The 17487-nt window shown below is 44.1% G+C and overlaps 1 protein-coding gene across 2 annotated transcripts in view; it reads left to right on the forward strand.

Annotated features, from left to right (window-relative positions):
• The window catches only part of TMCC2 (transmembrane and coiled-coil domain family 2), an 82266-nt gene that overhangs the window by 12902 nt on the left and 51877 nt on the right, over positions 1 to 17487 (forward strand). Inside the window, exon 1 of one of the 2 annotated variants that reach the window (XM_077295093.1) lies at positions 14249 to 14334. The exons of the other annotated variant lie outside the window; for it this stretch is intronic. Coding sequence (XP_077151208.1) covers positions 14320 to 14334 — 15 coding nt within the window. The 5' untranslated portion in view covers positions 14249 to 14319. Of the gene's footprint in view, positions 1 to 14248; positions 14335 to 17487 lie in introns of those variants that run through there. 2 annotated transcript variants of the gene reach the window in all.

Consider the following 17487-nt stretch of genomic DNA (forward strand, 5'->3'; position numbering starts at 1 on the left):
GAGGAAGCGTCGGCAGACGCTCTCTCCTCCATCAATGCATTCAACTGTGTTGAATGCGGGGCCGGGAGTGCGCCGACAGCGGGGGGAGTGTGCCGACAGCGGCACACTCGAGCGGCCCACTACTGCCACCGGCCCTTCTGGCATTTGCCAGAACTGCCCGATGGCCAGTCCGGCCCTGCATGGAGTCCATGAGTGGCAATACACGCTGCCGGCCAATCAGTAGCCAGTAGCTGACGTCAGTGTGCACGTGCCTGGGGGCGCACAGCAGTGATGCCATGCACTCCCATCGCTTCCACGCTGAAGTCGGCTTCCGGCTGTCGAAGGTGAGTTTAATTATTTTTATAAATTTATTTATTTACTAGATGGTGGCCCGATTCTAACGTATCGGGTATTCTAGAATATGCATGTCCACTGTCATGATTTCCCCAATGGCAGGGAAATCAAAATAACGAACGGACTAGCTCTCGGGTGATGGGAACTAAAGTGACCGTGACCTGAACCTGACACAACACTGGAAGTAGCCGGGGAGTGTTTCCTACGATGCCCTAGACACCACGCGCCAGCCGGAGATCTAACTACCCCTATCAGAGGAATATACAGGCCTGCCTTACCTCCAGAGATGAACCCCAAAAGGAGATAGCAGCCCCCCACAAATATTGACGGTGAGTCAAGAGGAAAAGACATACGTAGGATGAACAGCAGATTTAGCACAGTGAGGTCCGCTTTCTAGATAGCAGAAGTACAGGAAAGAGTTACTTCACGGTCAACTTCAAAACACTACTCAAAAACACCATCCTGAAATTACTTTAAAACTCCAGTGACAACTCATGCCACTGGAGTGGCAATTTCAGTCCACGAGAGCTTCCAGCTACAGAGAGTCACATTGCAGATAGCTGGACAAAAATAGCATAAACAAGAAACAAAATTCAACTTAGCTGAACAGGAGCTTGAGGCAGGAGAATGCAACAGAATGCTACTGATACATTGTTGGCCGGCATAGGACCAGCAGCCAAGCAGCCTTAAATAGGAAACTCCCCTAATGGGTGGCAACAGGTGATCAAGGATAGAAGAAGGCAAATAAGTGGCACTACCATAAAACACCACCGGGGGAGCCCACAAACAGAATTCACAACAGTACCCCCCCCTTAAGGAGGGGGCACCGAACCCTCACCAGAACCACCAGGGCGATCTGGATGAGCACTATGAAATGCACGAACCAAATCAGGAGCATGAACATCAGATGCTGTCACCCAAGAATTATCCTCCTGACCATAGCCTTTCCACTTAACCAGATACTGAAGTTTCCGTCTGGAAACACGGGAGTCCAAGATCTTTTCCACCACATACTCCAATTCACCCTCAACCAGCACAGGAGCAGGAGGATCAGCAGAAGGAACAACCGGCACCTCATACCTCCGCAATAACGACCGATGAAAAACATTATGAATAGCAAAAGATGCTGGGAGGTCCAAACGAAAGGACACAGGATTGAGAACCTCCAGAATCCTATAAGGGCCGATAAACCGAGGCTTAAACTTAGGAGACGAGACCTTCATAGGAACAAATCGAGAAGACAACCAAACCAGGTCCCCAACACAAAGACGAGGACCGACACGCCGATGACGATTAGTGAACTGTTGAGTCTTCTCCTGGGACAACTTCAGATTGTCCACAACCTGTCCCCAAATCTGATGTATTCTATCAACCACAGCATCTACTCCAGGACAATCCGAAGACTCCAATTGACCGGACGAAAAGCGAGGGTGAAACCCTGAATTACAAAAAAATGGAGAAACCAAAGTGGCAGAACTAGCCCGATTGTTAAGGGCAAACTCTGCCAATGGCAAAAAATCAAGCCAATCGTCCTGATCAGCGGACACAAAACACCTCAAGTAAGTCTCCAAGGTCTGATTAGTACGCTCAGTCTGGCCATTAGTCTGAGGATGGAATGCAGACGAAAAAGACAAGTCGATGCCCATCCTGGCACAGAACGCCCGCCAAAATCTAGACACAAACTGAGTGCCCCTGTCAGACACTATATTCTCAGGAATACCATGCAAACGCACCACATTCTGAAAAAATAGAGGGACCAGCTCAGAGGAGGAGGGCAATTTGGGCAAAGGTACCAAGTGAACCATCTTGGAAAAACGGTCACACACCACCCAGATGACGGACATCCTACGAGAAACAGGAAGGTCAGAAATAAAGTCCATAGAGATGTGCGTCCAAGGCCTCTTAGGAATAGGCAAGGGCAACAACAACCCGCTGGCCCGGGAACAGCAGGGCTTAGCCCGAGCACAAACATCACAAGACTGCACAAAAATACGCACATCTCGAGACAAGGAAGGCCACCAGAAGGACCTAGACACCAGATCCCTGGTGCCAAAAATTCCAGGATGACCTGCCAACGCGGAAGAGTGAACCTCCGAAATAACTCTACTGGTCCAGTCATCAGGGACAAACAGTCTACCAGGCGGACAGCGATCAGGCCTATCCACCTGAAACTCCTGCAAAGAGCGCCGCAGGTCTGGGGAGACAGCTGACAATATCACCCCATCCTTCAGGATGCCAGTAGGTTCGGAATCACCAGGCGAGTCAGGTTCAAAACTCCTAGAGAGGGCATCCGCCCTCACATTCTTAGACCCAGGCAGATATGAAACCACAAAGTTAAATCGAGAGAAAAACAACGACCAGCGTGCCTGTCTAGGATTCAGACGCCTGGCTGACTCAAGATAAATTAGATTCTTGTGGTCAGTCAAGACCACCACCTGGTGTCTAGCACCCTCAAGCCAATGACGCCACTCCTCAAATGCCCACTTCATGGCCAAGAGCTCCCGATTTCCAACATCATAATTTCGCTCAGCGGGCAAAAACTTTCGAGAGAAAAACGCACATGGTCTCATCACTGAGCAGTCAGGACCTTTCTGCGACAAAACTGCACCTGCTCTGATCTCGGAAGCATCTACTTCAACCTGGAACGGGAGCGACACATCAGGCTGGCGCAACACAGGAGCAGAAGAAAAGCGACGCTTAAGCGCCCGAAAGGCCTCCACAGCCGCAGAGGACCAATTAGCAACATCAGCACCCTTCTTGGTCAAATCAGTCAAAGGTTTAGCAATGGCAGAAAAACCCGCTATGAATCGGCGATAGAAATTAGCAAATCCCAAGAATTTCTGAAGACTTTTTAGAGAAGTAGGTTGTATCCAATCACAAATAGCCTGAACCTTAACAGGGTCCATCTCCATAGATGAAGGGGAAAAAATATATCCCAGAAAGGAAATTCTCTGAACCCCAAAAATACACTTTGAGCCTTTCACAAAAAGAGAATTAGCTCGTAAAACCTGAAAAACTCTCCTGACCTGTTGAACATGAGATTCCCAGTCCTCCGAAAAAATCAAAATATCGTCCAAATACACAATCATAAATTTATCCAGATATTCACGGAAAATATCGTGCATAAAGGACTGAAAAACGGAAGGGGCATTCGCGAGACCGAAAGGCATTACCAAATACTCAAAATGGCCTTCAGGCGTATTAAATGCGGTCTTCCACTCATCCCCCTGCTTAATCCGCACCAAATTATACGCACCACGTAGATCGATCTTAGTGAACCATTTCGCCCCCTTTATGCGAGCAAACAGATCAGTCAGTAAAGGTAACGGATACTGGTATTTAACTGTAATCTTATTCAGAAGTCGATACAAGGTCTCAATGAACCATCCTTTTTGCCCACAAAGAAAAACCCTGCCCCCAGTGGAGACAAAGAGGGGCGAATATGACCCTTTTCCAAAGATTCTCTGATATACTCCCGCATAGCAGTATGTTCAGGTACAGACAAATTAAACAAGCGACCCTTAGGAAATTTACTACCGGGAATCAACTCAATAGCGCAGTCACACTCTCTGTGAGGAGGGAGAGAATCAATTTTAGGCTCCTGAAAGACATCATAAAAATCTGACAGAAATGCTGGGATCTCAGAGGGAGTAGATGAAGAAATGGGAACCAAAGGTGCATCCCCATGAATCCCCCGACATCCCCAGCTCAGCACAGACATTGATCTCCAGTCCAAGACTGGATTATGAATTTGTAACCATGGTAATCCAAGTACTAACACGTCATGTAGATTATATAACACAAGGAAACGAATAATCTCCTGATGGTCTGGGGTAAGATGCATAGTCACTTGTGTCCAATATTGTGGTTTATTGCTAGCCAAAGGTGTAGAATCAATACCCTTTAAGGGAATAGAAACCTCCAGAGGCTCTAAATCAAACCCACAACGCTTGGCAAAGGACCAATCCATGAGACTCAGAGCGGCGCCAGAATCCACATAAGCATCCACAGTAACAGATGATAAAGTACAAATCAATGTCACGGACAAAAGAAATTTAGACTGCAAGGTACCCATAGAAAAAGATTTATCAACCTTTTTATCAACCTTCTTTATGCGTTTAGAGCATGCTGATATAACATGAGCTGGATCTCCACAATAGAAGCACAACCCATTTTTGCGCCTGTAATTCTGTCGTTCGCCTCTAGACAAAACACTATCGCATTGCATATGCTCTGGTGCCTTTTCAGAGGTCACCGCCAAATGGTGCACAGGTTTTTGCTCAGAAGATACCGCCATATGGTGCACAGGTTTTTGCTCAGAAGACACCGCCATATGGTGCACAGGCTTTTGCTCAGAAGATACCGCCATATGGTGCACAGATTTTTGCTCAGAAGATACCGCCATATGGTGCACAGCTTTGCGCTCCCGTAAACGCCGATCAATCTGGATAGCCAATTTCATGGAATCATTCAGACCTGTAGGCACAGGGAACCCCACCATGACATCCTTCACGGCATCAGAGAGACCTTCTCTGAAATTAGCTGCTAGTGCGCACTCATTCCATTTAGTAAGCACCGACCATTTACAAAATTTTTGGCAGTATATCTCAGCTTCATCTTGCCCTTGGGAAAGAGCTATCAAGGCTTTCTCAGCCAAAATCTCTAAATTAGGTTCTTCATAAAGCAACCCCAGAGCCAGAAAAAACGCATCTACATTTAATAACGCAGGATCCCCTGGCGACAATGCAAATGCCCAACTTTGTGGGTCACCCCGTAATAGAGAAATAACAATTTTAACCTGTTGTGCAGGATCACCAGCAGAGTGAGATCTCAGAGACAAAAACAATTTACAATTCTCTCTGAAATTCAAAAAACGGGATCTGTCTCCGGTAAAAAATTCAGGCATAGGGATCTTAGGTTCAGACATTGGAGCACGTATAACAAAATCTTGTAAGTTCTGGACCTTTGTAGCCAGGTTATTCAAACCTGCAACCAAACTCTGTGGATCCATGATTCAAACAGGTGTAACCAAAGCCATTCAGAGATTAAGAGGAGAGGAAAAAAAAAAAAAAAGGCTGAAGACTGCAGTTTAAGCAAGGAGTACAAATGAGCACATTCCAAACACAGAAGGGAAAAAAAAAAACCTTTTCACATCCTTTCCTGCTTTAGTGCATAGTTTTAACACATTGGGCCGGCCAAACTGTCATGATTTCCCCAATGGCAGGGAAATCAAAATAACGAACGGACTAGCTCTCGGGTGATGGGAACTAAAGTGACCGTGACCTGAACCTGACACAACACTGGAAGTAGCCGGGGAGTGTTTCCTACGATGCCCTAGACACCACGCGCCAGCCGGAGATCTAACTACCCCTATCAGAGGAATATACAGGCCTGCCTTACCTCCAGAGATGAACCCCAAAAGGAGATAGCAGCCCCCCACAAATATTGACGGTGAGTCAAGAGGAAAAGACATACGTAGGATGAACAGCAGATTTAGCACAGTGAGGTCCGCTTTCTAGATAGCAGAAGTACAGGAAAGAGTTACTTCACGGTCAACTTCAAAACACTACTCAAAAACACCATCCTGAAATTACTTTAAAACTCCAGTGACAACTCATGCCACTGGAGTGGCAATTTCAGTCCACGAGAGCTTCCAGCTACAGAGAGTCACATTGCAGATAGCTGGACAAAAATAGCATAAACAAGAAACAAAATTCAACTTAGCTGAACAGGAGCTTGAGGCAGGAGAATGCAACAGAATGCTACTGATACATTGTTGGCCGGCATAGGACCAGCAGCCAAGCAGCCTTAAATAGGAAACTCCCCTAATGGGTGGCAACAGGTGATCAAGGATAGAAGAAGGCAAATAAGTGGCACTACCATAAAACACCACCGGGGGAGTCCACAAACAGAATTCACAACAGTCCACGTAGTATATTGCCCAGCCACATAGTATATTGCCCAGCCACGTAGTATATTGCCCAGCCACGTAGTATATTGCCCAGCCACGTAGTATATTGCCCAGCCACGTAGTATATTGCCCAGCCACGTAGTATATTGCCCAGCCACGTAGTATATTGCCCAGCCACGTAGTATATTGCCCAGTGACGTAGTATATTGCCCAGTTACGTAGTATACAGCACAGAGCCACATAATATATTGCACAGCGACGTAGTATACAGCACAGAGCCACGTAGTATATTGGCCAGTCACGTAGTATATTGCCCAGCTACGTAGCATATTGCCCAGCCACGTATGTCACAGGTTAAAAAATAAACATATACTCACCTTCCGGGGGGTACCGTTGTAGTTCTGTCGACTGTGTGCAGGCTCGCAGGACCTGTGATGACGTCGCGGTCACATGACCGTGACGTCATGGCAGGTCCTTGTCGCATACCATCCTTAGCATCGGAACCTGATGCTTGCATGGAGCGGTCACCGGAGCGTCTCGAGGAGCGGGAAAGGCGCCGGAAGGTGAGTATATAATGATTTTTTATTATTTTTAACTTTAGATGTTTTTACTATTGACGCTGCATAGGCAGCATCAATAGTAAAAACTTGGTCACACAGGGTTAATAGCGGCGGTAACGGAGTGAGTTACCCGCGGCATAACGCATACAAGGTTATCCTGGAAAAACAGTTGATTCCTTCTGCTCAGGCAATGTTCCCCAACTCCGAGGCCTGGTTTTTCCAGCAGGCCAATGCCCCATGCCACATAGCTAGGTCAATCAAGGTGTGGATGAAGGACCACCACATCAAATCCCTGTCATGGCCAGCCCAATCTCCAGACCTGAACCCCATTGAAAACCTTTGGAATGTAATCAAGAGGAAGATGGATAGCCACAAGCCATCAAACAAAGAAGAACTGCTTAAATTTTTGTACCAGGAGTGGCATAAGGTCACCCAAAAGCAGTGTGAAAGACTGGTGGAAAGCATGCCAAGACGCATGAAAGCTGTGATTAAAAAGCATGGTTATTCCACAAAATATAAATTTCTGAACTCTTCCTGAGTTAAAACTTCAGTATTGTTGTTTCTAAATGATTATGAACATGTGTTGTTGTTTTTTTTTTTTTTTTTTTCCTGTTATTTTGACCATTTCTCATTTTCCGAAAATAAATACACAATTTATTGCTTGGAACTTCAGAAACATGTTGTCAGTAGTTTATAGAATAAAGGAACAATTTACCCTTTACTCAAAAATATACCTATTAAGAAAAATATGAAGCAAACTGAAAAAAAAAAAAACCCAATCACAGGGTTGTGATGTGGCGGTCTCTTAATTTTTGCCAGAGGGGGGTGTGTGTGTAAATATATATATATATGCAAAAATTAAGAGACCGCCACATCACTGCCCTGTCATTGGCAGCCCAATCTCCAGACCTGAACCCCATTGAAATCCTCTGGAATGTAATCAAGAGGATGATTGGTAGTCACAAGCCATCAAACAAAGAAGAACTTACATTTTTGCGCCAGAAGCAGTGTGAAAGCATGCCAAGACGCATGAAAGCTGTGATTAAAAATCATGGTTATTCCACAAAATATTGATTTCTGAACTCTTCCTGAGTTAAAACATTAGTATTGTTGTTTCTAAATCATTATGAACTTGTTTTCTTTGCATTATTTGAGGTCTGAAAGCACTGTTTTGTTTTGTTTTATTTTGACCATTTTTCTGTGTCAGAAAAAAATACAAAAATTATTATTATTGCTTGGAAATTCAGAGACATGATGTCAGAAGTTTATAGAATAAAAGAACAATTTACATTTTTCTCAAAAATATACCTATAAAAGAAACAAACTGAGCATTTTGCAGTGGTCTCTTAATTTTTGCCAGGGCTGTATATATATTTTACATATATAGAAGAAAAGCAGGCAATTCATCTGCCGTGTACTGTAAAATAACTGCAGGAGCCGCACAGGATAGAAGAGATGGATTGCATATAGTAAATACATATAGAATAGATATATAGATGTCAGTGACAAATACAATTGGTGCAGTGTGTGTGCAAATTGCTCTACATGTATTTAAATAATAAAAACATGCCTTTTTTGGGAAAAAAAAAAAACATGGCATGGGCTCCTGTGCAATTTTCGTAGCCAGCAGAGGGAAGACGGCTGGGGGCCGATGTTTATAGTTTGGGAAGAGGGTAATAACCATGGAGCTTCCCAGGCTATTAATATCAGCTTACAGCTGTATACTTAGCCTTTACTGGCTATTAAAATAGGTGACCCTAAAAAAAAAAAATGACGTAGGGTCCTCCAATAATTAATAACCAGCAAAGGCTATGGAGACTGCTGCCGGCTGATATTAAAGCCTAGGAAGGGGCCATGGATACTGTCCCCCCAGGCTAAAAACATCAACTCTCAGCCGCCCCAGAAAAAGCGCATCTCTAAGATGCGCCAATTCTGGCACTTAGCCTTGCTCTTCCCACTTGCCCTGTAGCGGTGGCAAGTAGGGGGGGGTTGATGTCACCTTTGCATTGTCAGGTGACATCAAGCCCTGAGGTTAGCCCCCCATTACTAACCCCATAGTCACATTGTAAGAAAACACAAGACACCCAGAAAACAGTCCTTTAATTGAAAGAATGAGATAATCCTAATTAAACCATACTTATGACCTCGCCCATTCCCCTGATGCCCTCATCTGCAAAACAGGTAAAAGAACAAACAACAATATTCCTCACCTTTCCGCAGAGAATGCTGCTAATTCTTTTGTCCAACGATGGGTCTAGCTCTGCTACATCTAGATTGCAGGCTGCTTTGCTGCATGATGCGACCATGCAGCCTGTCATCCAGCAGACACTGAGCTGCGTGTGCTCAATGTCTCTCTGTGACCTTCTATTACCTATCTGACAGCACCGTGAGTGTGAGAAAGTTCTCCTGCTCGCGGTGCCGTCAGACAGGTCCTGCGAGTTCACAGCTAATGAACTCACTGCACCTTTCTGACGTCGGCGTGAGTGCCGTGGGAAATCTTCATTTTCATCGCCGTGGGAACAGCTAATTTACATATTAGAAAAACTAAGACATCGGCTCACAGATAATAGGGTGTCACTGTATTCAACTTCCTATGATCTACATGGCCATATAAATGGCTTAGGACGGTTGATCCTACTGACAGTTTCTCTTTCGGGTATGTGCACACGTTGCGGATTCTCTGCGGATCCGCAGCGTTTTTTGAGGTGCAGAAATGCTGCAGATCCGCAATTGATTTACAGTACAATGTAAATCAATGAGGAAAAAAAAATGCTGTGCACACTTTGCGGAAAATCCGCTGCGGAAACGCTGCGGTTTAAAAGAAGTAGCATGTCAATTCTTTTTTGTGAATCTGCAGCGTTTTTGTACCCACTCCATTATAGAAAACCGCAGGGGTAAAAACCGCAGCAAATCCGCAAGAAATCTGCAGCAAAAACGCACAAAAAAAGGCTGCGGAACCGCACAAAAAAACGCAGGTGCGTTTTCTGCCATGAGAGAATCCGCACCAGAAATTCCTAAGCATAATCTGCAACGTGTGCACATAGCCTTAATGGTAACATGTGTTTGTGTCTCAGAAAACGTAGCCTATACTTTTTTTTTTTTTTTTTATGGTTGACATAAATGAAAGGCATTAGAAGTAAACCTGCCACACCTTTTGCCATGAGACGGCACAGTATACATTTGTGGATATGTGATTGATGTATAAACACATCTGTGTTACATGGGCTAAAAATGTGATGTGAAAAAGTCTGAAAGACAAAAGTTACCAATGTAATTAACTCTACATACTTGTAGTGTCAGTCCGATAATTGGGGGAGGCTGTAATATATGGAGTCTGCCTGTTCTTCCCTTTTGTATGTAATTCCATATCCTATGTAGAAGTGTATTTTTACTGCTGGCAGACTAATTGACAATTAATAATTCAGTTGTGAATGCTTGTCAAGCTACCGCTGAAACATTTCATGCCTACATGCATGGTGGTGTTTCACCTTTTCTCAGTAGTTATGTTGGGTTTGGTGTCAGCGATGGCGTCAAAGAAACACATGTGTTCTACTTCATTTAACTTTTGCCAGACCACTGATCCTTCAATTTGATGCATGGACAATTGGCACATCTTATACTTTCTGCATAACCATTTTATTCAGTATTCATTGTGAATGTACAGTATGAGTGATAGACAAAAATAAAGTCTAACATGATGGCTTCTCTGTTTCTATAAGAACATCTCTGAACTTGTAGAGGCCAAAGTCATTCATGGATCCTTGTGTACTCCATGATTATGACATACTAGATGGTGGCCCAATTCTAACACATCGGGTATTCTAGAATATGTATGCGTAGTGTATAGCACAGCCCAGGCAGTACATTGCGCAGCCCAGGCAGTACATTGCGCAGCCCACGTAGTATATTGCCCAGCCCACGTAGCATATAGCAATGTGGGCATCATATCCCTGTTAAAAAAAAGAAATAAAATAAAAAATAGTTATATACTCACCTTCCGGAGCCCCCGGATCCAAGCGAAGCGGTTACCGATGCTGCTCGTGCGCTCCGGTCTCAAGAGTGCATTGCGGTCTCGCGAGACCGCTACGTCATTATCTCGTGAGATCGCAGCATGGACCGGTTACCGGAGTGTCGCGAGCGGGAAAGGCCTGTTGTCGATCCGGGGGCCGACGGACGGTGAGTATATAACGATTTTTTTTTTTTTTTTTAAATTATTTTTAACATGAGATTGTTTTACTATTCATGCTGCATAGGCAGCATGAATAGTAAAAAGTTGGTCACACAGGGTTAATAGCAGCGGTAACGGAGTGCATTACACCGCGGCATAACGCGGTCCGTTACCGCTGCTATTAAACCTGTGTGAGGGCAGACTGTAGGGGAGTACGGAGCGGGCACTGACTGCGGGGAGGAAGGAGCGGCCATTTTTCCGCCGGACTGTGCCCGTCGCTGATTGGTCGTGGCTGTTTTGCCACGACCAATCAGCGACTTGGATTCCATGACAGACAGAGGCCACAACCAATGAATATCTGTGACAGACAGAAGGACAGACAGACAGACGGAAGTCACCCTTAGACAATTATATAGTAGATGCCTGGGAGGCACCATGTGGCCTCATCTACAGCACCACCATCATCTACCTGCTGTTTTGGTGCTCATACAGTCCCTTTGGGCCAGTTACACATAACCAGCATGCTGCACGTGCCATGCCCTACAAGTGCAATAGTAGCCACTAATATATTTTATTTAGAGCATTTTGCAAATGTCCACCGTCAGGCCTGGAACGAAAATCTGCCTCACTTTGCAGATTCCTGATAGACCAATTCAGATTGGGCCACTGTGCCTGCCAAAGTTAAATTTTATATGTATGGAGCTAAACATCAGCCACACCATCCTGTGTTGGCATTAGAAGGACATATCCGAAAGGGGAGCCACTAGTGCTGCACGGAAAGTCAGGAGTTTTCCAGAAGAGGTAGCAGCTCAACGAATTAAATACTTGGCCCAGCAAGAGAGGAAGAGGGAAGCACGATAAGGAAGCAAATAGTGGAAGACAAATGAGACACCTAGAGGTGCAGAGGACAGGTGAGAAGGAAAGGAGGTTGGAGCGGGCAGCATAATAGCGGGTCCTATCTCACTTACTGCTCACAAGTAGAAACACATGAGTAAAAGTTATTTATGGTTTTCCCTTTTTGTTGTAGTAATTTGATAAAGCTTAGTGTGAGATATGGGCTGAGCCTAACTGATCCATGGTAGCATGGCTATAACAGTGGGGTTTCTGGTGTCTTAGGGACTGTCCACATTGCATTCAGCCTCTCAGTCAGGGCTTTCTGTAGTGTACTACACTCTTATGTCCGTTTGAAAAGACCGACACCCTCGGAAAGGAGCACAAACAGAGTCCCAACGGTGCATACTTGTAATTGGAACTCTGTAATATTTTACTCAATGGCTCTGAGGATTCCGTCTTATTAATCTGTTTTTCAAAAAGCCAGTAACCTAGGTGCTGAACAAAATGTGAAGTCACTTATCTTCCAAAAAAGCAAATGCTTTAGTTACTATCGCAGTATGAGTTAAATGTACATGTGTATAATCTTGTGATGTGTGTAGTATGTTACATCTGCACAACATGTATGTAATATTTGTATCAAATGTGTGAGTGATTGTCATGCATCTGGGTCCGGACCCTTGACACTGTGCTTTGTGCTCGGCTTCTCTGTCCACTGAGCCACAGCAGATACACCTTTTCTGCAGGTAACAACAGGTGTTTTCATTTCTTCATTTGTATGCCCGATCACCTTTCGGATGCGGCTTTATATACTTCTCCCCTGCTGGTATTTCCTGCTGGTGATAGTCTCATTTGGATGTCCAGGCATACTGCTGTAGTTTAAAGGGAACCTGTCACCCCCAAAGTCGTATATGTATCTTTCAGGCTACATCGGGGGCTTATCTACAGCATTACAGAATGCTGTAGATAAGCCCCTGATGTCGGTGGGCTTAGCTTATACACGATATTGGGGGTGACAGTCCCTTTAATCCAGTCAGGAAAAGACCAGCTAGGGTTTCTCGGGTTATTTGTGGTTTGTTCCCTGCACCTATCTTCTGTTTCTTTTTGGGAAGTAGGCATATTCTCTAAGGCTAGGTTCACATTGCGTTAACGCATGTGTTGAACGAGCTGCTGTTAACGGGCTGCTGTTAACACAAGTGACGATATGTCATCGTGCTAGCGCAGATAGAGCATCTGCTAGTTCTATCTGCGCTACCGGTGACGGACCCGGAAACGCTGCAGCCCGGGGTCTGTCACTCAATGACAGCACATCGCTAGCGCACGCCCATTGTGGGCGTGTGCTAGCGATGCATCCGACATTGGACTTAATGGCGGTGTTAACGGACTACGTTACACCGCGTTATGCCGCAGTGTAACGTAGTCCGTCTAACGGACGCCTAAAATGCAGTATGAACCCAGCCTAACAGTACGTAGTTAATTCTTTATTTTGTAGGTTGTTATACTCACTCTCAAATCTTTCTCTATTTCATTACAGTGGCATGTAAAAGTTTGGGCACCCCTGGTAAAAATTACTGTCATTGTGTACAAAAGTTGAAAATGAAATACACTCTAAAATGGTTAAAGATGACAAGTTGTTCTTTTGTATTTTAGGGAAAAAATACATATCATTTTTTTTTTTTTTTACATATTAACCCTTTTGTGACATGCGCTGTACTAGTAGGGCGCATGTCATGTCTCCCTCTTTGATGTGGGCTCCGGCGCTGAGCCCACATCTTTGCCGCCACATGTCAGATGGAAAAAAATTGCTTTGAGAAAATACAGTAGAAAAGAAGATACTTAGCGCGTAAATTGTCCAATATATGTGTGCCCAACGTTCACGTCAAGGCATCCTTCGAAACTTGGGTCCCTGTCCTGTTTTGTCACCTCTCCTGGGCAAAAAGTCTACAATTTATGGGTCAGGGAGTAGACCAGTTTCTCAGTTAACTCATTCGGCAGACAGTACCGCACTGAGGCTATAGAAGGCAACCAATGCATTTGGGAATGAGCTGAAGACATGTAGGTGTATAAAAGATAATTTTTTTAATTTATTTATTTTTTCATTTTTCTGATGTTAATACCGTTCTTTGAGTTTGAAGGTTTTGTGAGAAGTGCGGAGTATAGCTGGAGTGCAGCTCTTGCCTTTGCTGAATTTGTTTGGCTTTCTATTCATTCCATAGACTATTGCTCCACCTGGTGGTTGCAGATAGATACTACGTTTATAATGTCAGTAGAGAGGATACTGTTGTCTCAAAACTAATCCAGCCTTGGTGACCTGCCAGTCAGTTCCCATGAGTCTATAGCGGGGATTAAAGGTTCCCAAGCTGAGTGACTGTCTATGAGGAGGAGACAGGATTGTTGTGTGACTCTATATAGGGAGGTGACAGAGACAGAACACAGTCCCCTCACTGTGGACAAGCAGAGGCTCTGTCTCTAATGATCACTAGTGGATCCAGCATTGGCTCAGAAGCTACCTCAGCATGGTTCACATCCTGGTAAGAACATCATAGACCTAAAATGCTAATACAACTGCAGACTACCAATGGAGATAAGCATGACTGAAGTCAGTGGCAGCCCAGCACCATGGTCGCATGGTGGCATTCATTCTGCGAGCCACAAGGTCACCATGTTGTAGCTGTGTATCAAAATTTTACCGTTCTGTGCTTTCACCACATGCAGTCCTCTTATCAGTCATATGGGAAGATATTCATTTTGTACACAGGAGTAGGAAGCAATCATTACAGTTGTGGGTATGTGTGTTTTAAAACTATCATTTTTATCTAACCACATTAACCCCTTAGTGACGGAGCCAAATTTTTGAAATCTGACCAGTGTCAATTTATGTGGTAATAACTCCGGAATGCTTCAACAAATCCCAGTGAATTTGAGACTGTTTTTTCGTGACACATTATACTTTATGATAATGGTAAATTTAGGCCGATATGTTTTGTGTTTATTTATAAAAAATATCACAAATTTGAGAACAATTTAAAAAAATTAGCAATTTTCACACTTTGAATGATTATCCCTTTAATCCAGATAGTCATACCACAGCAAAACATTAATAAATAATATTTCCCACATGTCTGCTTTACATCGGCACCATTTGTAAAATGTTATTTTATTTTGTTAGCATTTTAGGAGGTTTAAAAATGTAGCAGTAATTTTTCATTTTTTCAAGGAAATTTACAAAATTTATTTTTGTAGGGACCTATCCATGTTTAAAGTGCTTTTAGTGGTCCAATATATTGGGAAACCCCCAAAAGTTATACCATTTTAAAAACAGCACCCCCTGGCATATTGAAAACTGCTGTCAGGTATTTTATTAACCCTTCAGGTGCTTTTCCAGGAATTAATGCAAAGTGGCATGACAGAAATGAAAAAGTTGATTTTTACAACGGCCGTCAGACTCTAAGGCCGCTATTTGGTCGTGAATTGCTATGGCAAACATCAGGACCACACAATCATGATCTGAGGGCACCAATTGGGATAAAGAGGAGCCCCCGCACTCTGTTAACCATTTATAATGATGTAGTCACTATTGACAGCAGCATCTAAGGGGTTAAACAGATTTGGACGGTGCAAACACTGATCGTGGCTGATACAGCAAGTTGTCAGCTATAGTGGATAACTGATGGCTACTGGATTGTCACCTGTATGGGGAGGCTAGTCTCTTTTATCTCAGGTCAGTTAAAAGACGTATTGGCTGTCATTAAGGGGTTAAAACTTAAAGGGCATTGGTCACATTGTACCTGCAGTCTGTGAACAGCAAGGTATAGAGAAGGAGAAGCTGAGCAGATTATAATATATATATTATATATACACTCAATTGCTCAATATAATTTGTATTTAATTCATTGAAATCCTGTATATTTGTATACTTATGAACTCTACTCAGTGCTAACTATGCAGGGATGATTACTGAATAGCACCTCCCACTGAACTAACTTCTGTAAAACACCAGGAATTTCAATGAAGAAAATAAGTTGTTCTGAAACTTCAGTTCCTCCTGCTCTACAATATCCTGCCTGCAGATTAGATAGCATTTAACACGACAGGTTCCCTTTAATTGTACTTTTGATGACTTTCGGATTGCATGCTCATCTGATACCATAGTGCATCATAACATATCTATGACTGGCAGTGGAAAGAGTTTAGACATTGAGATGGTGGCCTAAAAATAAAACCGCGGTTAAACTTGTTGGGTTTTTGACCATGCAAATGTGAAGAAGTCCAAATTGTGGCAGTGTGTGACTTTTATGATCCAGGGAAATCTTTCATTTAAATGTTACACGGTACCTAACACAGTGTACACCTTCTCATTTAAAGATTTTTCTGTATTTTCATGACTATGAAAATTGTACATTCACAGTGAAGGCATCAAAACAATGAATTAACACATGTGGAATTATATACCGTATATACTCGAGTATAAGCCGAGATTTTCAGCCCAAATTTTTGGGCTGAAAGTGCCCCTCTCGGCTTATACTCGAGTCACGGTCTGTGGCAGGGTCGGCGGGTGAGGGGGAGAGGGCGCTGAGGCATACTTACCTAGTCCCGGCGATCCTGACGCTCCCCTTGCCCGTCACACTGTCTTCGGGTTCCGCAGCTCTTCCCCTGTACAGCGGTCACGTGGGACCGCTCATTAAACTTATGAATATGGACTCCACTCCCATAGGGGTGGAGCCGCATATTCATTTCTCTAATCAGCGGTGCCGGTGACTGCTGATAGAGGAAGAGGCTGCGGCATCCGGAGACCAGCTGTCCGGGGGAAGGAGCGGGACGCCGGGAGCAGGTAAGTATCGCATATTTACCTGTCCACGATCCACACGCCGGGTGCTGCTCCATCTTCCCGGCGTCTCTCCGCTCTGACTGTTCAGGTCAGAGGGCGCGATGACGCATATAGTGTGCGCGGCGCCCTCTGCCTGATCAGTCAGCGCAGAGAGACGCCGGGACGGGACGTGAGGAGCTGCAAGCAAGAGAGGTGAGTATGTGTTTTGTTTTTTTTATTGCAGCAGCAGCAGCGTTATATATGGCACAGATTTATGTGGAGCATCTATGGGGCCAAACTGAACGCTGCAGAGCATTCCATATGGGGCAGCTTTATAATGAGCATCTATGGGGCCAAACTGAACGGTGCAGAGCATATAGGGAACAGATTTATAATGAGCATCTATGGGGCCAAACTGAACGGTGCAGAGCATATAGGGCACAGCTTTATATGGAGCATCTTATAGGGCCATAATGAACGGTGCAGAGCATTGTATATGGGGCACAGCTTTATATGGAGCATCTATGGGGCCATAATGAACGGTGCAGAGCATTCTATATGGCACAGCTATATATGGATAATATATGGGGTAATAATCAATGGTATGGAGCATTATATATGGCACAGCTTTATATGGAGCATCTATGGGGCAATAATGAATGGTATGGAGCATCTATTTTTATTTTTGAAATTCACCAGTAGCTGCTGCATTTTCCACCCTAGGCTTATACTCGAGTCAATAAGTTTTCCCAGTTTTTTTGTGGCAAAATTAGGGGGGTCGGCTTATACTCGGGTCGGCTTATACTCGAGTATATACGGTACTTAACAAAAAAGTGTGAAACAACTGAAAATGTCTTATATTCTAGGTTCTTCAAAG

This window comes from Ranitomeya variabilis, chromosome 3 (genome assembly GCF_051348905.1).
Source record: "Ranitomeya variabilis isolate aRanVar5 chromosome 3, aRanVar5.hap1, whole genome shotgun sequence".
Taxonomy (NCBI): domain Eukaryota; kingdom Metazoa; phylum Chordata; class Amphibia; order Anura; family Dendrobatidae; genus Ranitomeya; species Ranitomeya variabilis.